Consider the following 25,301-nt stretch of genomic DNA (forward strand, 5'->3'; position numbering starts at 1 on the left):
GGAAGATTTGGATGTTCGGATAAGCTACATCACTGTATCAGGCAAAGTTATGGTCATATAGGTGATTAGAACCCGTTTTTTTAAGTTTATTATGTATATATTTTTTATTTTCCATTTTTTTTAAATTACCATTTATAGCTTTGTAACATACAAGCAGGTGCTTTGATGCACCAAAAGAAAACAGAATTATCATAAAACACATGAAAACATAAATAAGGACGATTGGCGCATGCGCAGTGCTGTTAAGAAGCACATATCGGTGGGTAGCATAACTCGACAGAACACCGGCTGCTACTCCAGGAGGCAGGCTATGCTGCATATCTCTTTGTATACATGTCTTTGGGGCGGAACCCGCTGTGTTGTGGTTGAAGCTGCTGCGCTCACCCGGACGAGCTGCAGCACTCAAACATGGCGCTGCACTGTGGCAAAACATGCCGACAGTATTTACTCCATTTAGCTCACGATAACGTGGACTTCAGACTCCCGGTACGGAATTTAACTGTTTTAAACTGTTCAGTCTGTTAATGCAGGTGTTTGGAGATGTCTGTTTTGTGAGATGTGATGCTGTAAATCAATATATTATTAGCTGGTTTGGTTAGCTAAGCTAGCTAACCTAACATTCTCAGGCTGAGCTTCATTCACTGACTGTTGATGAATAGCTGTATTTACAGTGATAAGTTTAAGTAACTCTGTGTGATTTTTCTTTCTTTCAGGAAATTAAAGCATTGCTGTCCCTCAGGGGTCGACAGTGTGAGCCTTCAGAAACCTTCAGAGAAAAGGTGGAGTCATTCCTCTTTATTTAATTAATTAACTATGCACTGTTGTTTTAGATTTTGTGGATGTCAAAATAATAATAATAATAAAAATAATAATAATAATCTTAATATTCTGTGTGAGCGATACATACATAACAATTTTAGTTTTAGTTTTTTAATTTTAGTTTTTTTACAGCACCATCTAAAGTCTTGCTTAAGCGATTTGTTTCCTTTACATTAATTTTTTTTATTATTATTATTATTTTTTTTTTTTTACAAATATTAGGCATTCCCTTACCTTACAGCAGCTTCTGTCCTCTGACAGCTTCTATATAAAAGATGTACAAGATGTCGATTATCCCATTTTTATGTGTCAGTGATTTTTTTTTTTTTATATTTTACACTTTTCTTAACTGAAATATAGGGATGTTATATTTGCACTATGTTTTATGTAAAAGCTGCATGTAAAAATGTTAAAATTAAATGTAAAGAAAACAATAGCTTGCGCATCAGTTTTAAATCATGGTTCACCAGTCTTATTCACAATGGGTTGGTGTGCGTGCTAAACTACACAAGATGTGTCTTTGCTATCATTTACGGATATGATTGGGTGACCCTTGCTTTAAATGGTGCTGCTTGTTTATGAGAATTGTGCATATATTTTAAAAATAATAAGATTATAATTTTGTTTTTGCAATATATCTCAACCCAGTCAAATGTTTGAACGCACCTTCTCACTCAGTATTTCTTTACTTTATTTATTTTCTACCTTATACCCTCCTGTAAGACGCTGAGAAGTTTAAAACATATTCTGGTTTGTTTAACACTTTTTATTAACTACATAATTTCGCATGTGTTCCTGCATAGCTTTACTGTCTTCAGTATTACATTAACAATGTAAAAAAAAAAAACATAAAAAAAAAGAAAACACACTAAATGAGAAGAGGTGTGTCCAGACTTTTGACTGGTTCTGTACATGAGTAAGAAATGAGGGTAGCCTGGACCACTTAATAGAAAAGCTCCCAGCATTAAAAAAGAGTAGGTTGGATGTGTGGTTGGATAAAGTTTAATGACTTAACAGAAAATGCTTCCAATATTAAATCAGTAGTTAGGATGTGTGGGTAGCCCACATCACTTATCAGAAAATGCTCCCAGCATTTAAAACAGTAGCTAGTTAAAAGGCTTTACACTAGATAAAGGAACATGGTTCCACTGATTTGAATTTTAACCACAATTTTTTTTATTGAAGCCAGGTGCTGATGTTTATATGATTTACTTATGGATCAAAAGTGACAGGGGAGCTTTATATCCATGGTAAATTCATGCATTGCTGCTCTCATGTGTTCTATTCAACTGGCAGGGCGTTACAAAGCTATTTATGCTCAACAAAATTTCGCTGATTTTTTTTTTCACAGTCTCCGTTTTGGCGACTGCATGGCTTGTCTGAGGAAGATGTGCGAAGTGTCATGTCACGGACTGTCTGTGCCAAGTAAGTCTCATTCGTGTTATATCACACTAAGCGGTTATTCACTTTCAGTAATGTGAACATTAGCACAGTTCTTCCTACCTCAAGGCCACCTTGTGCAAGATATCATAACATAATATTTGCTATATATTCAAATATTGATAGTAGTATTTGTGAATGTAACTGCAGGTTGTGTGATGTTTTTATGTAAATGTATGTTTACACTCATTCTGGGCCTGGAAAATCTATTTTAAGGGTGTGTTTTAATATGTTGTGTAAATGCATTCTATGTTTTTTTTTCTTTTCTTCTTAAGGTCTGTGTTTGAGCTTTGGGGTCATGGGAGAACAGCAACTGAACTGAAGTCATCATTGATGGAATATCCCAGGGAAAGCATGGTTTGTGTTTTTTGATTTAACAGTTTAGTCCACATTTAATATGCTTTTTAAAATTAAATCAGATTTTTTTTGTCCTTAAACCTTGATGTATATTCCAGGCTACCTTTCTACAAGATCAATCAACATACAAGATTAATGTCTACACTTTCAACAAGACACTGCTGTTCAATGACAGAATAAAGAAAATAGATGTGAGTACGCTGATATAACCACAACATTGCAGTTTTTTTTTTTTTTTTTAAATCGTTGCATTATTTGCATAGAAGACCACTTTTTTTTATCTGTGTGACCTCTTAGAGTAGGCATGGAGAATGTCGTCAAATCCTTACGTTCTTAAATAGTATCTTGAAGCTGCCTGTTTTTCTTTGTCTGACAAACTACAAAAGGAATAATAAAACTGAGCTGTGATGTTTTTTATGACAATGAAATTGCTGTCACTCCACAGGCCTTGGATTACCTGCCATTTCAAGGAAAAGTAAACCTGAAGGATCCTGATCACATTTTCTGTTTATTTGAAGACTATGGACTAGACCCAAATGACATCCCAGAGGAGCCACTCTACTTATATTTTGGAAGATGGGTGAGACCCATTTTTTCCAATATTTCTCGCAGTTTATTAATTTTTAATTCCAATAGTTTGGATGAAGTACTGGAGGCAGGCAGGGGATGACCTAATTAGACAGCAAAACAGGAAGTGCCAGACTGAACCACTTGTAGCCCTTATGATTAGTATCATGATTAGTAGCTAAAAAAACACAGGGTGTGTTTATGGTAGCAGCTTTTTGTTTTCATGTCTTTGTTTTACAAGACTTACAAGGTGTCCTCTATGATTCAGGCTAGAACTAGTTGATTGGGTTCAATATTCAGAACTATGGTGATATTAGGCAAACATACAGCTGTATGGAGTAAGACTAAAACTTAATCATTGCTTATTAAATCATATGATCTTAATATTAGTGTTAAAACATATTTTGATATATACATGTTCTTTTTTTGGGTTACATTGTGGGTAATTTTCCCAGACAGTGACTAGGCGTAGTCATAGACTAGAACTTCCTTTTAATGGTAAATCTCCATTTAAAATGCTGTCTATTCCAAGACAAGGCTTAATCCCTGTCATGGGAACTGTCTTGTTTGTTTTTGACATGGATTGTTAAAGCTATAAAATTAAATATTGCTATGGCTGCATTGCACATAGCACATGTATTTACTGAGCAATCTATAACTACATAAAATGCTGCTCTAATGGTGACTAGTTTTGAAGCTTTGTGTTGTGTGGTAGTGTATGGATTGGGACACAGCCACGCTAAACTAAAGCATCATACAGAGAGGAAGTTAAATCACAGGTGTGGCAGGGCAAGTCTGCACCCTCAATGAAGTCTGCAGATGTTAGCATTGTGATGTTGGTGGAACTAGTTGGTGATATTAGAATTTGACCATTCATAAGGCAAGCTGCAAGATTGCATACAAAACAATCATCTTGTGACGTTGTGTTTGTATTGTATTCTCATTTCAAACTCACCATCTAAAAACAGACCGATCTGCTCAGGTGGTCCACTTGTTTAGTACGCTCACAATTACTCTAAAATGAATTGTCATGTTAGTGCCTTTTGTTAATCAAACTAAAGCTAACAACCATAAACTCACCCTTAGATTAGATGAAACAGGATTGTGGGTCAGTTTAATTTTTGTTGAGAATCAGCATCACCTTAGAAAATTTGCATTTCTTTGGAAACGTTTATTCTTCCAAAAAAGACAAAGATAAAAAAGGAAACTACAGTAGTTTTTTATTACTATCTTGGATTGGGAAATATAAGACTAAATTTGCATTTCAGTATTTCGCTTGAACCGTGCCCTGTCTTTAGCAGCATTTGGCATCATATTTTTACCTGTTTCTTTCTTTTAGATTTCAGATGGGCAAAGGGAACTGATCCGCTCTCACAGTGTGAAGAAGAGGCACTTCATTGGGAACACCAGTATGGACGCAGGTCTTTCTTTTATTATGGCAAACCATGCCAAAGTAAAGCCTCTGGATCTGGTCTATGATCCTTTTGTTGGAACAGGTGAGGAAAAAACTGTGTAGCAAATGACAGTTGGCTAACCTATGAATTACTTTTTATTATTTTGCCATTTTATTTGGACAGATACAAAAACATGTCTCATAATTTTTTAAATATGAATAATTTAAAACTACAGTAGATCAAAACCCATTCTGTTAGTGTGATTTAAAAAAAAACAAACATGATAATGCTTCAGGAGCACAATTGCTGTGATATGTTCCTTTGACATATCATGAATATCAAGCCCTGAAGCAAAAGTAGACTGTACAATTGTAAGACAGGGTTTAAGATTTTCCCATTGCAGTAATCCATTGTGGATTTTGAAATGTGTATACAGTAAAATAAACCATCAGGATGTAGAAAAGAGTTTCTACTTATGACTTGCCTGTGAAGGTCATATTTTTGCAAGATGTTACTGTACAGTAGAACAGTGAATCTCTCCAGAGTCACCAGAGTTCTTCTTGGTGGTCTTTTCATGTCAAACAAGGGTTTATATGAGAAATCTTCTGAATGAAAAGCTTCTAAAAACACTTGAATACAATTAAGGCTGGACGATATAGCAGAAATTGATATCAAGACACATCTTTTCTCGTATATATTTATTTACTTTGATTCAAGACAATTTAAATCACGAAATGAGCAGTATAAAAGTCACCAACATTGTTGTACAGAAGCACTCACTGATCTGAGCTGGGTGATATGGTATACATTTTATATCACATTATTTGGCAGATTTTGCTATTCTGTTATTCCAATTCTCTTTTATGCCTGTACACTGATTATTTAATTGTTGCTGCATAAATTAATTCATAATATTTATAGTCTGAAATTGAATGTACAGATGGGTCTATTAATGTTTATTTAACAACTATTATATCTTCGATATGCTTATTGTCGATACTGTAAGAAAATTTATGGTGATGCTAAAATATTGATAAATTGTCCGACTGCATGTATAATTATATAGCATTTTCTGCTTTGTAAGCATCAATCATTTAAATGGTCAGAGTCCTAATTATATTATTTAAAAAAAAAACATTTAATCAGCTGGCCATTTCTGATTCATGTTTATTTTAAACAACCATTTCTTTAACAAGCTATCAAGATAATTATTTTATTTCTAAATTGATGGCAAATTATTTCACTTACAATCCAGTGTAGTGATGAAGGTTTCTGTATCTCAAACAAAAGAGTTGTCATTAGTCATTAGCATGTTTGCCTAATAAAGTAGAAGACTAGATTACTAAACTTTGATCCAGACATGACTGTAGGGCCTTCCTGTCTCAAGAAATGCTGCCTATTCAGACAGTATTCTATGTTCAAGGCACAGATCTTTCTTGTCCCTTGAGCAAAACAAATAATAAAATAATTCTGTTAAAAGATTTAACTCTTAAGTAGTGGAGATGAGTTAATTTTCTTATTTTAAATATTCTCACAGAGTAAACTTTTCCATTCTACTGTATGTATTAGCACATGGTTTTCTTACTTTTTTGTTTTCAAAGCAGAATACCACTTTAATCTCATTTGCAACTAAAGCAGAATTGTGCTTGGTGCGTCAGTCTGTCTGAATGATGGAGGAGGTATTGCGCTCTTTACTGCTCCTCATTCCCTCTTAACAGAAGCCAAGAGTCTGCATTTCTCTCTGTAGGTTATTTCTGACTGCTCATGGAAACTAAGTTCCATAGAATCAATCCTGTTTTTTCCATCTCATCTCTAGCTGGCCCACATCTTTCCTGACCTCAGAAAGCTTATAGCTGGTGTCATCAATCACATTAAAGAATAGTGTCTGTGCAGTGTGGAGTTTCACTCTCCTGCCTGCCCGTGCCGTGGCTGTGTATATAGCGTGCTGTGGTGCCTGTCCTTTTGCCAGGCTTTATCATAAGCGTCTGCCTTCACTATTTGAGGTGTGAGATCTGCTGGCCAGATGTGCTAATTTACCACCAGCTTCAGTGGAAGGGCCGGGCATGTCTGGGCAGAGCTCTGCTTGCATGCTTTAGATAGTGCAGTGTTTACAGCTGGAAAGGAAATATCTAAATTAAGAAACTGAAAACCAAAGTGCTAATGATCCCATTTTATGACTCTGTGAAAAACAGACTATAAAAGACCACCAGTTTCTTGGGCAGTTTCTTGATGTCATTGTTTGCTCTTTTTTTTTTTCTCCCACCTCCACTCTAGGTAGCCTTCTGGTTGCGTGCTCCCACTTTGGGGCGTATGTGTGCGGAACAGACATTGATTACAACACCATCCATGGAGTAGGTAAATGAGGTCTGTTTGATGTTTGAGGATGAATCTCAAATGGCTCTTTGGTAGATATATAATGGGTAATTGTTTGTTCTATTTAGTTCTATTTTTTAAAAGCCATTTGAGATTAAGTAGCAGCAAAAGCTGTATTTAAGATTTTTTGCTTCAAAATAGCTGTCAGCTGTTCATTATTAGAGCCATCAAGATACTAAAACATGCTATATTCCTACAATGTCCAATGAAAAAAAAACAAAATCATGATTTGTACTGGAGAAAGAAACATGTTTAACTTTAAATGGAAGTAAAAGTAAAATAAACATTTACCAAACAATTTTAGACCCTTTTTATTGGTCCAGAATTATCACCAAAATGCAGATAAATGTTGTTCATTGGACAGCAGTAATATGCAATGGAGGAAAAACTCTATTGACAGGAATCAGATATGTATCTTAAAATGATACCACAAATGAAAATACCACACACAAAAATATTTCAATTCTGATATTTAGAATGAGATTTGTATTTGCACATCTCGATTAGATCTGGATCAGGTTTGAGCCTATCTGAGTTGCAGATAATGTTAATAATATAAACAAACATCTTGCAGGGAAGGCAAGCAGAAAGAATCAGAAGTGGCGAGGTCCAGATGAGAATATCAGAGCAAACCTGCGTCAGTATGGGACCGAGTTTTCATATGTGGATGTCATGGTGTCGGATGCCTCTAAACCTGTATGGAGAAGAGCAGAGCTGTTCGATGCCATAATCACAGACCGTGAGTTTATCTATGCACAATTACAAGATGGTGTTTTGCAATGCTTGAAAGTTAGCCTTTACTTGGTTTGAAGGGCTTTTGGGTCTGTATGTAACTTTATTGACAAAATATTATAATACATAAAATAATATAAACATGAACAGCACAAACAGTGCCTGGTTGTTTAAAATCCTCAGGTAGGTGCACTTTTGTCTGTTTACTACAAATCTGTTTCTTGGCTTATTTGTTCAGATTTTAATAATTTTATTGAATGCATCAGAACAGTAAAGGGTCTGGTATTTGGTAAGTGGTTCTTAAAGGAAAATTACAGTACACTCAAATTCCAATATGTTTTAATAATCTAGCTGGTTTGGTGTGAAATGATGCATTTTTAGACCAGAATCTGATTTCCTTACGGTAGTGGTGATGGGAAACTTATAGCAAAACTAATAATAGCATTTAAATTGTGTTTCTTAGTCATATTGCACATTTTAAAAGATGTAATATTGTGCAGGATGGTAGTAAATAAAAAAGATGTTTTCAGTACTTTTCAACATTTGTGCACATTTCTGTCTTTAGTTGTTTTAGAAAATAGTTATTTTAGTCCAAATGTTTGTCATTGTGTAAAAATAATAATTAAATTATAATTAAAAAATAATTATTATCCTAATAAAATCCTAATAAATATATAGCCAAAAAGTTGGTATTTATTTATTACAAGAAAAATGCCTGAACCAAGTGAATTTTATGCGTAGCGTTGTTTTTGTTTGGCAGCTCCTTACGGCATTCGTGAGTCAACAAGGAGAACGGGTTCCCACAAAGAAGTTACGTCTCCTCCTGATGACTTGTAAGTCTGTCTGTCAGGTCTTATCATACATTTTTAATGTAGCCATTTAGCACTCACTTTATTCTTGAGCCATTTGTCCATGCTGTATTGACAATGTAAGGGAATAAATATGATATCATTTAAATTTCACTTTTTAAATATTTTGATTATGGATTTGATATTTATGAGTTATGATATAATCCTTTATAAGCAGCATTTTATTTTGTGAATACTTATACATTTTATTTGTAAATGGCCCTTTAACGATATAAATTCATTTATATATATATACATATATATATATGTATATATATATAAATGAATGAATGAATGAATGAATATCGTTATCGTATATATATAGCTTGAATTTAAGATGAACTTGAATTTTTGCACCAGGAGTGGCATAAATGTATCCAAATGCAGTGTGTAAGACAAACAACAATGTTCATTTTACAGATATCTATAAATAGGAAAATCTGAGAATCTGATTGAGAAACTGAAGTGATCTCTTATTTTTTTTCCAGAGCTGTACATATCTCTATTGATTCCTACTGTGTTTGTGTATTCCCCTTCAGTTCTGGAGAGAGTCATGTGCCTGTTTCCATGGCCTACCACCTAAGTGACATCTTTGCTGACCTGCTAAATTTTGCAGCCAATCACTTGGCCATAGGTGGACGGTTGGTCTACTGGCTTCCAGTTTATAGACCAGAGTAAGTAAACATGATTATTCCTCTGCCTCTGTGCCGTTCATCATAGTAACAGCATATGGAATTGCATGTTTTATCAAAGGTGGACCACTAGGGGGCAGTCTGGCTCTTTCTGATTATTGCATACTGTCAGCCTGCTGGTGCTGAGCTGGGTGCTAGACGTGCTGAGGCCTGCTGGCTGGAGAGCAGGTGGAAAAGAGGGACATTCCGCTCAGCTCCTGCAGTTGCTGACTACACACAACCCTGTCCACGCAACCTGCAGCCTGCAGCCCACTGATTATAGGGCTGAGGAGGAAGACTGTGGAGGAAGGCCCCTCAGCCTGTGATCTGAATTACAGTCAGCACTTAGCCGATCTGTCATATACAACCAACCACAATCATCGGAACCCCCTACTCTACCCGCTCTTTGTAGAGATATGCTGTCAGGTCTGCTGACGTGCAGTAATATCTTCAGCCTGGGTTTTATATGCAGCATATGTACCTGATCCCATCTCATCCTGCGTGAGATATTCAATGCCTGGTGCCAAAGCTAATCCATACTAACACACACAGACGGAGCTGAACTCTAGCATAAGGTCAGGGTTTGGGTCCAGTGGGTATCCTGTTAGCATGGAGCTGAATGTGTGGGGCTCAGATGACAGACATAAAGGGCTTTGAGTGAGAGCAGTGACCACACAGACCTCAGAGGAGGCTAAGCCTCTGTCACAGTCACAGTAGGATAAGTGATGAGGAGCTGAGGGTATAGTTTGGCTTAGGAAACGGCTGCAGTTGTGTGAATTGAGGTCATCATTCTACGTGAAGGGTATAAATACACTCATCGTCAAGGAAAATAACACCCAATTTTTTTGCACCCAGTGCTATTCAGAAGAAAGAAAAAAGTTACTAGGGACAATACATGGTTAAAAATGTAGACTGATATGAGCAACCCTATTTACTGATCTACTCATACAGAAGTAGTTTGCAATGTGGCATGGCAACATGGCAGATATCTCAGTATGGAGTTGTAGAGGTTCCTTATGGTGTCCTGTGATGATCCATTCTATGCAGCTTGGATTTTCACAGGCAGCTCCTGCAGATTTTGCACTAGGGGTAAAGTGTGGCCAATAGCATTCCACACATTTAAATTCACAGCTCAAAATCTGTGTCTTTAACCCAATTTCTTAAGTTGGCGGCACTATGTGCACAAGCATTGTCCTATTGGAATAGCTCACTGGAGTGTGCGTTCAGGTAGATTGATGCTAGGGCCACTGGCTGAGGGACCATGTAGTACCTGTAATGAACTGTAATGACCCCAGGTCTCTTCTGGACATGTTATGCATGATGACAAACCATTGATCTTGCCACTGATTGGTCATTGTTTTTTACTGAGACAAAAGCATCTTCATGACAGTCCGGCAAGACTACCTTCCTAGTTTTATTCCTCTTGGTTGAATTCAACAATTCTTTTGACAATAAATATATACTGCCTGTCCAAAAAAAGTCACACACTCTAATATTTTAGCTTTGATTGCTGCGCGCATTCTCTGTGGCATTGTTTCGATAAGCTTCTGCAATGTTATAAGATTTATTTCAATCCAGTGTTGCATTTATTTTACCAAGATCCTACATTTATGAGGGTAGAGTCTGACCACTGCACAAAGCCTTCTCCAAGACATCCCAAATATCCTCAATTGGGTTAGGGTCTGGATGATCTCATGCTCCCTGAACCACTCTTTTACAATCCCAGACCCATGAAACCTGGCCTTGTCATCTTGGAATATTCCCAAGCCATCAGGGAAGAAAAAATCCATTGATGGAATAACCTGGTCTATATTCAGTATATTCAGGTAGTTAGCTGACCTCATTCTTTTAGCACATACTGTTGCTGAACCTAGACCTGACCAACTGCAGCAGCCCCAGATCATAAACTTAGTTAAATCCAGATGGCCACTTTTTTTTTTTGTTTTTGGCCAGGCATTGTAAATCTCTTATATCGGCAAGATTTAAAAACTGCTAATTTGTGCCTGCAAGCAGTCCAAATATCATTATAATTTTATTATAACTGATTTTTATTACTAGACTCCATTCACCACCTTCAGGACAGTGTAATGTGACACCTCAGCTGAACCAAGAATAAGAAGTAAGCCCTAAAGCAGCTGTACTGTGTCCAAAAGGGGGCACTAGCACCTGCTGGTTAGTGTTATTGTTCCTCAGGCCTCTATGACTGACTGTCTCTGGAGCAGGGGTTTGTGTAGCAACACTGTTGTTTATAAACAGTGGTGTCAGAAGAGGGGACGACTGCCGCAGGAATCTGGGTCTGCTGTGCCGCTGGGCCTCCAACAGTCAGCGGTGTAACCAGCACCGTTTCCCCTCGAAGAACACACGCGGGCCTGTGGGGTGAGCTCACCATCGACCCCCACACCAATTAAACACCTCCGCTGCTGTAAGGAGCGCAGCCTCTGCTGTGCATTAACACACTGCGGCTTCTTGAGCTCGTTAAGCTGTTTCCTCCTTTATCTGTGCTGTAGCCGTTGCAGTGTTCCAGCTGCTGCACTTCCAGTCATTTCCATTTTTTGGTCAGGATGAAAAAGCAGTTCAGGGGTGGTTCTCCAAAACCATTTAGTGAAGTTAAGCAGAAAATGTAACACCACACAAAGCTGAGTTTCCGCTGTCTGCTTGGCACGCAGGGTCATTAAGTGTAATGGCATCCGTTACGTCTGTTGTAAAGCGCTGTCTGTCATGAAGTCTGAGAAGTGAATTTTTAAAAAAAAGTTTAAGTAAACTGTAACATTTTAGATTACACGTTAAATAGGGAATTTAACATTAAATATATTTCTAAATGAAAATAACCTTTAGTAAGCTGTTTCATGCAATCTTGGGTGGAGGTACTGCTATTTCACGACCCACAAAGTGCACTGCATTGGGAAGAAGTGATTTAAGACTGGTCTTGGGAGAGTAAATGCTGTGAGTAGTAGATTTCTATATATATTTTTTTTTTTTTTGCACAATGCTTAGATAAATTTTAACTTTATAATGAGTAAGAAAAAAATGTAATCAAATTTATTTGTATAGCATTTTGTTTTTTACAACTAATGACATTAAAACATTAAAAATAAAGAACCCCCAGACTCCTTAAAACATCTTAAAAAAAACTACTAAACTTAAAAAAAAAAAAAAAAACTACATAGGTGAAGACAGCTCTTCTTTGGCTTTCTTCAGACTGCAACAGTTATTTTCAGAGCTCAATTAACCATTTATATAATAATAATAGTAATAAAATAAATTAGCTCTTTCCTTGTTTACATAGTGGGCATTTAGCAGGCAAACCCAGTAAAGTTACTGAAATTAATTTAGAGTTTGTATGAGTACTCTTTTACTCTTTAGAACATTTACAGTTAACAATACCATGATAATGCTGGTAACCATGATCATTTTGCCCACCATAAACAGGATATAATTTAATTTTAATAATCTAATCTAATTGGCACTATGTAAAATGCAATTGTGGGCAACAGGGCACTGGCACCCAGAAAGAGATTTTTTTTTTCCTGGCAATAAAAAAGTCTGGAACTTATTTAGAAGATAATCACTGTTTAAAATGCATTTGCATTATTATTACTATTTTTTTTTATATTATTGGACATCTACTTCGCTGGTCATGATTGCTGATCATTGCTGTCCATTTCCCTGTCCACTGTGGGTGGTAATGCTATTAATGATGTATTCTTGGGAAACGTGAGACTGTGGATTGAGGAATGTTAAATTCCCTCACAACTTCAGAAATGGAATGTCACATTCATCTGGCACCCATTATCACGCTCGCTTTTCCATGTGCACGCTGAACAAGGTTTAAGCTTACTCACAAGATATCACCTCCCTACTTATACAAGTGTTGGCGTATCCCATGACCTTTGGTATGTCAGTATAAATATGGCATCCCCAATAAAAGCTGAGCCCATGAGCCTGTTTGTTGCTTTAAGGAATATCCATTAATGTTGCGGATCCTAAACAAGCAAATGCATGAGGAGTGTGAAAGAGTTCCTCTTGCCAGTGATGTTTTGGACTTTGCTCAAGCCTAACAAACACCAGCTTGCTTAATGTGCGTCCAGGCCTTGAAAGAGCCCGGGCACCACGAGGTTAAAGCCCAGCTGAATGTAATCCATATGTAATCCTGAGTTAATCAGTTCTCATTAGGGCATCCAGCAGCCTGGGACTGGTGGCATCCTTCCACTCTGACTCACAGCTCTATATTCTGAAGAGCTGTCAGATGATTTCTGTGGAGAGCGCTCTCCCTCTGGAGTGGCCTTTCCTGGAAAGAAGCCGTGTTTGATATTTCTCCTAGGTGACAGCAGTACCACCGTGTAAAGCTCTGGATGGAGGTGTGTGTATCTTTCAGTAGGCTGTATAAACACTTTCCTTGGTAAGGATCACTGAAGGAACAGCACCTTCTTGCTACCGTGAATTAGGCCTGAAGTAAGACAGCTTTAATACGCCAGTTCTGAGGTCAACATGTGATTTTAAGTTTTTGATGATAAAATAAGCCTGAAAATATTTTAACCTCTGGAATTTATAAAGCCCCTTTCACTTTTAAAACCCGGGACATTACAGGAATACTTTTACAGGTAATGAAAAGGTTTTGCGTCATTCACCTCTGGAGCTTTTAGATGTTTTACCGGGACACACGTGTTCATACTTGCACTGAAAGTCACAGTAAACAGGACGTGACATACTCAGCATGGGCCCCTAACTGTTCCTTTCTTTCTGAATCATGTACAAAAATACATTCCTGTGAACTCTCTTCTTTTCTCTTTTCTGTTCTCTTAAATGAAGAGCTGCTTCTTCATATACCAAATACTCTGCCATGTTGTTTTCACTCACAGCTAGCTGGTGGTGACCAGAAGAGCCTCAGTTTCAGTCTTGGTTCCTTTTGGTCTAAGGTCAATTTCTGTCCATCTGTCACCATTGCCTCGTTCAAAAGGCACTTCCATGTGGATCTCTGTAAAGCAAGGTTTACACTGTGACTTTTAAGCCAAATAAAGCAAATTAGAAATTACAAAACAATTAAAAAATATTTATTGACAACTTAATATTTTAGTATCCCAACAGAAAAACCAACACAAAAAGCACAGTACATTTACCTCAGCAGTGCTATTTGTATCATATACAGGGTGAGTCAAAGGTCGCAGGACATCTGTTTTAATATAAAAATAATCAAAAGGAAACAAAACAAATGAGATATTAAGTAATGGGTAAATGTGAGTCTGTCACTGCTGCAGAACAAATCTTAACTGAACACACTGCAATACATTTGCAACGATTCGTTCTTCAGTACAAGTTATTCAATTAGTGCTTTTTTATTTTAATTTTATATTTTCATTCTAATATTTCTTGTTGCCAAACATTGGATTCCTGTAGTTTATGATATTAAAGTTTTTTCATGTATGAAATCTGCTCATTAGGGTTCAAGCACCGAAGGTGCGTAGAACCCTATTGTTTTTGCTAAGATTTTTCTTATTATTATTATTATTCTTTTTCTCCTGTAAAAACAGTTGTGCAGCCTAAACCGTAAGTCATAGAGAAATGAAACTTGGTAGGTAGATGTAGGATCAGTGCATCTCGGTGGACAACAAAAATGGCACCAATTGGTCAAGTGGTGGCGCTATAAACAAGGAAATTCATTTTTCACAATTTTCTCAATAACTCAAAAACCATAAGACCTACATTCAAAATTCTTTTTTTGATGGATTCCTTGGGTCAATACCAACAACTTTCCAATTTGGACCATGCACTTCCGTCTATACAGATTTTTTGCTAATTTGCATAATATGCAAAACCTACTTTTGCAAACTAGTCCTAGGAATTTTGACCAATCCTGGCATGTTTGGTATCAAAACACTCGTGAGAGCATGCGCTTCAATATTCATTAAGAAAAAGTTGAAATATGTAAACAATATGGCCGCCATATGCAAATTAGTCCTTCCGGATATATGCCCCATTCACTTCAAGAGGTAAATTTGGAGCACTGTTTCTCAGCAACTGTGCAACCTAGCAAGTTGAAACTTTGCATGCAGAATCTATCATACAGCCTCTAAAGGATGTTCAAAGGGCAACTTAATCAATCAACATGGCTGAACACCATCAGCCAATCAGCATTCAGCAGACATTTTGGCAGGCTGAATGTTGCCCAATCTGGATGATATTTGGCAGTCATGTTCAGGTGGAGACACTGTAGTGACCTGCAAAGTGCTGAAACAATCCGGCCACTGGGGGGCGCTGTTCCAAAAAAAACGAGTATATGTCAATCATGCTGTACTATTTTGACATCTAATTGTTTTTGCCATATTTAGTACAGTGGCTCTGACAAATTTCTCAATACAACTATGTTTAAAAAGTGCTTTGTTCATTCATAATTGCTAATTGTTTGAAAATAGCTATATTGAAACTAGTCTCTGGATATTTGGCCTATCACCTCCATTTCAGTCTTGCTGCACACTGTAGAGTCTCTAGGTAAATGTTCATTAAAAACATTTGTGAAAATTTCACATACAATACTCTCCAGGCATCAAGCAATCTGTGCGTCCTTGGAATTTCTAACCTAAATTGCTGTAACTCTGCAGTATTTGCTGTAATCTCACAATGTTAAAGACCTCTGTACAATATCACTCTGATGAAGCGCCATTTAATACAGAACTAGATTAAGAATAACTTTGTCATTACATGTCATATCAGAACATTCACTCCTTTGTGCCTCTTCTCAACATTAATAACAGGTGAAAGACTTTTGATCATTTCTAAATGTGACAGAATGTCTCCAATTGTGTTAGACCTTCTTACACATCACCATCCTATGCTCTAGTAGGCACCATTGTGCTAGTTGGTGCTTGATGAAGCGCCATTTAATTCAGAACTAGATTTATAATAACTTCGTAATTACATGTCATATCAGAACATTCACTCCTTTGTGTTAATTTAAACTTGTTTGGTCAAACATTTCAGCTTGTTCTGCAAAGGTTCAAAGGTCAATCTGAATACCACTTTGTGAACATTCTGGTTGAAGCCACCTGATCAATACCAATAACATGTAGACGACACCTTTTGACTAGTTCTAACTCACTTAATGAATATCCTACAAAGTTCACTAGAGTTACATGTGAATTTAAGCACTGATCAGGTTGAAAGGCCTCTGCTCAACATTAATAACAGGTGAAAAACTTGATAATTTCTAAATGTGACAGGGCATCTCCAATCATATTAGACCTTCTTACACATCACCATTCAATGCTCTAGTAGGCACCATTGTGCAAGTTGGTGCTTGAACCCGATGATTGCCGCTTGCGGCTATATTTTAATGATTTTTTTTTTTTTTTAAATCCTCATAAAAATCAGCAAAACGTAATAGGAAAGTCTAAGATATCCAGTTTTGTATAACCTGCTGTGACATTAAAAGTAATGTATTAATCCTAAAAGTTGGAGAAGCAGAAGGGTGTGAGTTCAATCCCCTGGTCTGGCAGGAAATTGAGTTTTGAAGAAGTAAAGAAACAGTGCTTTCTTCTCTTTCAACATTCACAGCTGAGGTGCGCTTGAGCAGGGCACCTAACCCTCGATTGCTCCAGGTGGCGGCCAGGTGTGGCTGCCCACCACTGTGGGTGTGTGGTTAGTGCCCCTATTCACTAGTGTGAGCGTGTGGGTGTTAATGATATATATGGAATAAATGCTGTGGGTAAATTCAGCTGTATTGCTGTGCCATGGCTATAAAGTAAAGTCTTAATCCTTACCTTGATGGATGTTTCTATTAAAGTGGCAAACCCTTTGCATTGTATTGAAATGGTTACACTCTTAGTGTAAATTTCAGTTTGTGTGCTAACACACACTTTCACCTACATGCATGATTCCTTTCACCCCACAGGTACTGTGAAGAGATGGTCCCCTTACACCCCTGCCTCACACTCATCAGCAACTGTGAACAGACTCTCTCCAGTCACACATCACGGAGGCTCATCACTATGGAGAAAATCAAGCAGCCCGAGGTTTGTGTGGGTGCGGGTGGGCATACACACATGTGAAGGTTTTTAGAAGAGACCGCATTTAAGATAGATGTTTACTGTTAGTGTTAAGAGTAGCGCTTATGCTCTTTATACGTGAGGCTCTGAGAAAACCCCAGCATCTGGTAGCGTTTGACTCACTTCTTTTTTTATACTACACTTTAATGACTTAATCACACATTGTATGGAAAATAATCCATCTTTTGCATTTGACAACCGCTTCACTTCAAAACCCCAAATTGTTCCCATAAAGACTGATGTGAATCATTTACACACACATACACAGATGCGGAGGCCTGTTATTTTATCTGTGCAGACTGGCATGTGTCTGAGGCTCCATCAAACCTGGAACTCGTGAGCTGAACGTGTCACATTTTCATAGCCTGTGCTGCTGCTTACTGCACCCCTATTTTCAGATTGCTTTCATGTGATCTTGGCTGCAGCGCTCTGTCAAGAATATTTATATTTTTGCTCAGAGTTAATCGAGCATCTGTAGCCACTTTTTTATAACTGATTATTTTTTTTCCTTAGTAGTCCAATATTAGCCCTTTAATAGAGTTTTTTTTCCAAGAAAGAAAGATGTCTAGCATCAATTTAAACAATAATATTTTACGATGCAACAATAAAACAATTGTTGGAAGTTTTGCTTCTGTAAACATCTTGACAAATGTTTATAAAATATAAAGTTTAGGACAAAATCAATTCGGGGGGAAGAAAAAAAAACATTGCAAGGATATTTAGCATGTACTGTTGTGAAAACTTGGATGCATTTCAGGAATCTAGTGGTGGTCTCTAGTATAAATGAATGCCATTTAAACCATTTTTTTGTGAAAAAAATGCTCCAGTGTTTCTGTATAGCCATGCTTTATTTCACTGAATTAGTGGTCTCTGAAGAAAGACAGACAGGATTACGACTCTTGATCATGAATATTTATACATGCAAATATATCACCTTTGATTTGGCTAACAGCACTCCAGCAAAGAACGTGACCTGCCGTCATTACACAGTCAATTTTACAGCTCCACAACTCAAAAGGACAAAATGTTTTTAGAGATACAGCCTTAGTTGTAAAGATATAGCAGTGCTAGGTTCAGTTAACCCTTAAACTTCGCTTAACGTCAGGCTTAAGAAGAAGAAGATTTAACAGAAGATTTAACATTTGTATCCAAGATTGCTGGCATCTTGTGGAATCTATTATTCACTTGACCTATGCATTTAGAAATGAATAAATTACCACACAATTTTATCCCAGATCTACTAATAATGATTGGCTGATGATTTAGCCAATTCTGAGAGCTGACCAGATTGTGCTGCAAAGCCACATTAAAGGAACAGTAAAAATCCTTGCTCTGTGTACTGATAGAAATGCAGAGAGAACCCGTCTGGTGTTGGTAAAGTACATTTCATCTTAAGAGACAATCCACATAACATGAACTCTAGACGGGCATGTGCATCGGCCGTGTCTGTCTGATATGCTATATGTAAATTACATTAAATTACATTACAATATATTACATTTTGCAGATGCTTTTGTCTAAAGCGACTAACAATAGTGATGTACATAGTATTACACCAATATCAGAGCCGATACTGATATTGGATCGGATCGGCCCTGTCTCTAATGTATAATATATAAAAAGTATATCTCTACTGTTTACATATAGGCATTGGATTTGATGTGAATCCAGATGTATGTTATGCAGTTGGGAAGAACGTCATGGTGGAAGCAATGTGACTGTTAGTGAAGTGCAGGGTGCAGAGTAATTTTGTATGGGGTGATGATGCAATATTTTATGCAGTGAGATGATGCACTGCTACTGGATGTTAAGCAGTCTGATGGCCTTGGGGAAGAAACTGTCTCTGAACCAGCTGGTGTGTGATAAGCTTAAAATTAGTATCGCAGCGTTAAAGTGTTGTTGTTTTTGAGTTTTTGACAATTTCATGTCAGTAGAAATGGTCCAAAATAACCTGAAATTAAATGAACATTCGGAGTAAAGAGTTTTTTTTTTTTTTTCTGTAAGGTTGCCAATATGCAGATGTTTTCTGTGCGATAGCAACAGTTTTCATCTTTTTTCAACTAGTTTCGAAATTGCTCAATGGTGTTGGATAATGTTCTGTTTTATAATGTATGACATTATTCCCGGATATTCACTTGTAGGTGACAGGGAGATGGAAAGTTGAGCCTGTTTTGTAGCACTGTCAGATATACAATGTGCTGTTAAGTTGTTTGAGAAACAGTGGAGCTCCGCAGTGTAAGGATCTAGGCAGCGTCTGCATTGCTCTAACTCTGTCAAACAACACTCAGCCCAGAGGAGGACTTGGTTCTGTCCTCCCCCTCAGTCACACACTCTCTCTCTCTCTCTCTCTCTCTCTCTCTTTCTTTCTCTCTCTCTTTCTCTCTTTCTCGTCCTATTTTGCAGTTTTACTCCACATCTCTCTTGCTCTTATTATAATCCTTGTTTTATTCGTACTGAAATCATGGATTAGGGCATGCTCTGGGAGCTGATTTTGTGGTGTAGACCAGCCGTGGCGCCAGAACAATTTGCTGGATGGGCTGCCCGTCATATGCGGGGGACAGAACATGCCAGAAATACATTTTTCCTCATAAGTGAGTTAACATCGGACAGCTGAGACATACACAACTAAGCTGATGAAACACAACACCAGCAAACTTAAAAAGTCTAAACCATAAAGCATCCTCGGCTAAAGCTTACTGCCATAACTGCCATTAACAGATGTTTATAGGCCATTTATCTTACCTTTGTTGTTGAGATGTCCAACAGTGGACCTGTACTCTGATGTGTCTACACAGGTTATTTATATGATTACCTAAATTTACAACCACTGAATATGATAAATTTTTCACTGTTTTTTTTTTTTCCTTTTTTTCTTGCACTCTTAACATTTAAGAAAAGTTAACCTACTGTAATCATTTCTACTTGTCAAATACATGTACATGTGTGTGTGTGTGTATATATATATATATATATATATATATATATATATATATATATATATATATATATATAATACACACACACATTTAAATGTCTAACCAATTATAGCCATTATTAGTACAGAATTTCTCAATACTGATGTATAACAACATTTAAATAACATGTTGTTTCATGATCATAATTAATAATGCATCATATGCATTGCTATAATGGGTTATGCATTTTAATAAATATGTTTATTACTGTTTATAAGGCCATGTGAATTTTTTATGTGTTATACATGTGTTAACAGAGTCGTATAAGCATGACATTCATAGAAAGTGTTACCAATATTATAATTAGTTCATAACTAAGTAATTTACACAGAGGGTCACTTACTTTCTCTAACCTGAACTGTGCATGTTTCCTTAGTGTGCTCAAAACACTACAACTCTGTTTGTGCTTTTTTAGGTTTGTTCGATTGTGTTTGACTATAATTGTGAATATCTGGGTAATTTCAGAGTTTAATTGATATTTCCATATTCCGTTCAAAAGAGCATAGAAAGATTTTTTTTTTTTTTTCTTCAGAGTTCATGACCTCATCACCACAATGTGCACATGAGCAAAGGTCACATTGCAGGATGATCAATGTCACGTCAGGCCAATTAAACTTAAAAAATACATGTTGTGTTAAAACTTGCTTGATACAAAAGGACAATTTACATTGTTCTCATTTCCCATTTCCTTTTCACCAGAAGTATAGATTACATCTGCCCAGTATTCTTTATTTTGCTCTAATCTGGGATGCACATATGGCATTATTAGTATCACACAGTATCAACATAAATAATATGTCATTTTTGACAATCTGAAACATTTTTCTTAATTTTTATATATTGCAAAGCAGCAAAATATAGCAGTGTCATGTTTTTTTTTTTTTAAACCTGTATCGTGCATCTGTGATACCATACACTGCATTGTATCACTCCTGGATTATGATGTTGGGGTAAAACTGGGTTCAGGCTCACTGGATGAAGGAATATAAGGGAAAGACTGGGTAAAGGTGGTGCTGATTATTCACAGTGCCGGAATCATCACTTCCAGCTTTCCGTGTCCCTGGCACCTCGTTAGGTACTTCCACTCTGCTCTCCTCCAACCGGCCCTGCCTAACAACCTGGCGTGCGCCCCGCACAGGAAAAACTGAGGAGCTTAGGGCTTTTCTGTCATTACACTCTTGGCTGCGAGCATGTAAAGGAAAGGTACACTCAGTGAGATGCTTACCGGAACATACACAGCTGTTGCTGGTTAATAGGTGTATCGTAGTAGCGTTTTAAGCACTTAATAACAAAGGGTGTGTGATATCGCATCTTACACAATAATATTGTTAGAATTTTTGCCCAAATAAAAAAACACAACGCGAAATACTGAATGTTTCTACTTTTACACTAAACACAACTTTATCTTTTATTATTATTTTGTTTTTTGCAATAGTCTTTGTGAAATATTAATAAAATATTTTTCATTGTTTTCGCCAAGGATTTTATTGCAAAAATAACCTGAAATAAAAATGTACTAAAATTGATCATTATGATTATTCATGCAGTTGCATAAACAGCACACTCCCATTTTTTTCTTAGATCAGAGTAATCAATCCAATAAAGAGAGATGGATTTTGGGTTATTTAGTTCATTTAGTTCATTGTTAGTAATTGAATCTTCCAGTGCATGTATACTCTTAACCAATGCATTTTCAGATTTGTCACTCTGTGAAAACTGACCATGGCATCGGAAATAAGCAAGCAGCATTTAACCCAACCCAAGATGACAACAAAACACTTTCCTAACAACACTGAAACAGAAAGAATGAAATAATCTTTATCTTCTCGCTGAGATATGATTTCACTTGAGAGTTTGTGTTAAAAAAAATGAAATACAGTGGAAAGTTTGTGTTTAATGTAATGTTTGTCACATCATATTCTGTGAGATTGTTGGCTGGTTGCACAGCAGAATCTAAATATTGCCTGACTCTTTTAAACGGAGAGGTTTACTCTCATCTGATTACCTAAAACTATGTGAACGTGTTAACTCGTTTATTTTAACATTGACGCATGGTAATGCAGTCGCTAATTTATGTGTAATGCAGCATGCAATTTGACCCATGAATGACTTTTTCAGACTGGTTTCTGTTGTTTTCTTCAGGTCACTGATGCGCTAGCACAGTTGGCAGACCCACGTTTCAGCCCATACCAGGGTCATAACTCTTTCAGAGAGAAATACTTCAGTGGCATCACCAAAAAGAACGAAAAGGGCAACGACAAACCCGCCACAAAGGAAGGTGAAGGATCTTAAAAGGAATCAGGATTTTAAAAGGATTATAATTGTATGGAATTCTTCCTACTTTGCATTTTACGTTTTACTTTTTTAAAAACACACACACTGCTGCCGAATATGCCTTCAATAAAACAAAAATACCTCACCACTTGTCGTTCGTCTGCTTTCTTTCCCATCTCACCTCAGGCGAAAGTAAGCTCAAGAGAGCTGGTTGTATTTATTGCTGCATTAACTTTGAGTATTTAGATAAAGTGTGAAGGGGATTTAAGTAATCCCCATGACTCAGAGCGGACAGCGGTGATGTAGAGGCGGTTTCACCTACTGTACATTGGGGGAGGATGATGGACTACTGTTTCCTGTTGTATGAACTTAGTTAAGACACCTGATTAATGAATCGCTCTTAAATTTAGCTCCAAGAAAATCATCTGGGAGACTTATGTTCAACATAAATTGGATCCTCTAACATTAAGCTAAGCATTTGCATGGCTTTGGTTGGAGATAAATTTTATATTACAAATAAAACAGTGCACATCCAGGTGCTTCTGCAAGGATTCACTTCAGACAGAGGTCATTTCACATGTGCTTACATTACAGACCATACATTCCAACTGTCTCAGAAAGCTCCTCTGCCGTTCTTCTTGTTGTTTTCATTGATATAATTCCTGAGCTGAATGGATCTTGTTCATGCTTTTCTTTGTTGATGTCTGATGGTGTGTTGTTGCTTCTAGAAGCTTCAAGATTCTCCTTATCTGTCTTCAGAGACAGTAGCTTTCATCAGCTTGTAGGGCGTTTTTAAAGGGTTCTCTCAAAGCTGATCTATTTCTTGAAAAGCATATTTTATTTTATATTATTTTGTGGCAATAATCAGATACATTTTGTGCCCATGTGTCAATTAGGCATGTCACAATAATTGCATAATCAGCTCATTGTAGAGTATTTTGACATGGCCTCATTATCATCATCTCAATAAAGTCCATTATATTTTCTATAGCAAGATCAGCTTGTTTACGTGAATGTTTGTTAACTTTCTTTACAAACAGTGGTTTTTTTATGTTTATGCCATTTATTTGCCATAATAATGTAAGTAATTATTGCTCTTTAAAAGGCTGAAACTGCATAATTCTGCTACTATATTACAATAATATCAGTGGCATAAAATGGCCTTAACACATAAGAGCCCAGACCCATTTTTGAATATTGATGCCAAATTAAAATTTGAGTTATGTAGCACATGACTGTAAATATTATATTGCTAATTGTATTAAGACTAATACAATTTCATAACTTTAATTTTAAATTTGTTCCAAAAATCAGGTCAGTACTAGTTAGAAAGAACCCAAAGATTTAATTAAAGCATGAAATGGTTGGAATAGACCTATAAAACCTAAAAATACATTTTAAAAGTTTTATCTCCAGCAATGACCCAGCACACCTACATTCTGGTAAAAAGTTAAATTGATGTTAAGTGCTGCAAGGATCTTAAGAATTGTTTTAAATGGTCTGTGACACATAAGTTACCATGGGTTCTTTTGGGTTAAAATCACAGAAATTCATTTTTTTTTTTCGCCATCATTCAGTGACAAAATATCGTACAAATAAAAATAGATAGGTCTTGTGTGCGCTGTTTAGAATGATCTCTTATTAGAATGTTTCACAGCTTGGGCTAAAACAATAACTGGCAAAAGCGGTCATCAACATCTTGACTGTAAAGATGTTCTAATGTAGACATACTATCTTTAAAATTTCCATCTCACAGGCACAGATAAAGTAAAAAACAAAAAAATAGATGTTTAGTGGCCAATTGGACCTTATAGTTGCCACATTAGAATATTGTAAATATCAGAAGAAACTCTAACAAGGACCAACAGAAGATCTTTTGTGGTCCTTTACATTTTTAATGATGGTTCTTGGGAGAATCTGTCTTTGTATACAAGCTGACAAGTTGGAGACCCGTCAGACTGCCTGTGCTGACCCCAGTCCACCACTAAAAGACAACAGACATACAGTACTACTAGAGCTTGGAGCAATGGCAGGTCAATCAGAGTCCCTTTTATCATGTTACATCATGACACATGTGCATAAGGTAAGCATGCACTGTTCACCTGGGGAAGTGATGGCTTCAAGTTGAACTGTGGGAGAAGGTGTGATGCTCCGAGCGATGTTCTGGAAAGTGGAAAACCTTGAGTTTAAATATCAGATTTACATATGCCACCTACCCAAACTTTCTTTATGTTAGTGCAGTGAAGGCTGGGGTTCAATTACTGGTCTGGGTAACTATTTTATGCTGCACCAGTCAGACTCCTAAAACTTAAAACATTAGCTTATTGTAATACAAGTAATCGTGTGAGTCGCTCTAAAAAAAGAGCATCAGTTAAATGCTGTAAATGTAAATGGATATACTGGAAAGGAGGTGGTCTGATCCCAGGCTGTTCCACCTAAAAACAGTATTTATTGTATCTCCTGTTGACACCTTGGTGCCAGATATTGCAGGAAACTTTTAAAGCTTTTGTACATTTCTTGCTGGCATTATATAGTATATAGATTTACAACATATTAGGCAGGTGATCATAGGCTACCTTCACATTACCAGGCTGAAGTGACTCAAATCTGATTTTTGCTCAATTTGGCTCGGATCTGATTTTTTTCATGGCTGTGTGAACGTGCTAAATCTGTTTTTTTTTTTTCAAAACAGATTTGAGTTACTTCCACATGTGGTCCCTGGACATGCCACCTGTGTCTTTGCTTTTACGCATGCACTACGTGCTTCTCTCTCGTATCCACACATCTCTTGGTGCAGCTGTGCAGCTATAGC

The 25,301-nt window shown here is 36.8% G+C and overlaps 1 protein-coding gene across 1 annotated transcript; it reads left to right on the top strand.

Annotated features, from left to right (window-relative positions):
* The first annotated feature begins 370 nt into the window (after positions 1 to 370).
* On the top strand, positions 371 to 22,634 carry trmt11 (tRNA methyltransferase 11 homolog). Its single transcript, XM_007251815.4, has 13 exons — positions 371 to 486; positions 714 to 779; positions 2,171 to 2,244; positions 2,535 to 2,616; positions 2,715 to 2,807; positions 3,062 to 3,196; positions 4,523 to 4,679; positions 6,852 to 6,932; positions 7,525 to 7,689; positions 8,443 to 8,515; positions 9,070 to 9,204; positions 17,087 to 17,207; positions 22,358 to 22,634. Exons 1-13 carry the CDS (start codon positions 409 to 411, stop codon positions 22,505 to 22,507), a joined length of 1,410 nt encoding a protein of 469 aa, XP_007251877.2. The 5' UTR covers positions 371 to 408; the 3' UTR covers positions 22,508 to 22,634.
* Positions 22,635 to 25,301: the final 2,667 nt, after the last annotated feature.

The sequence above is a fragment of the Astyanax mexicanus genome, chromosome 6, assembly GCF_023375975.1.
Source record: "Astyanax mexicanus isolate ESR-SI-001 chromosome 6, AstMex3_surface, whole genome shotgun sequence".
In the NCBI taxonomy this organism is placed as follows: domain Eukaryota; kingdom Metazoa; phylum Chordata; class Actinopteri; order Characiformes; family Acestrorhamphidae; genus Astyanax; species Astyanax mexicanus.

What these genes read in the sequence shown, in the direction of transcription:
- trmt11 (XM_007251815.4), top strand. Translation starts at nt 409, where the DNA reads ATGGCGCTGCACTGTGGCAAAACATGCCGACAGTATTTACTCCATTTA. An exon ending in CAACACCATCCATGGAGTAG is followed by an intron (nt 6,933 to 7,524) that starts GTAAATGAGGTC and finishes AACATCTTGCAG; the next exon opens with GGAAGGCAAGCAGAAAGAAT. An exon ending in ACGTCTCCTCCTGATGACTT is followed by an intron (nt 8,516 to 9,069) that starts GTAAGTCTGTCT and finishes ATTCCCCTTCAG; the next exon opens with TTCTGGAGAGAGTCATGTGC.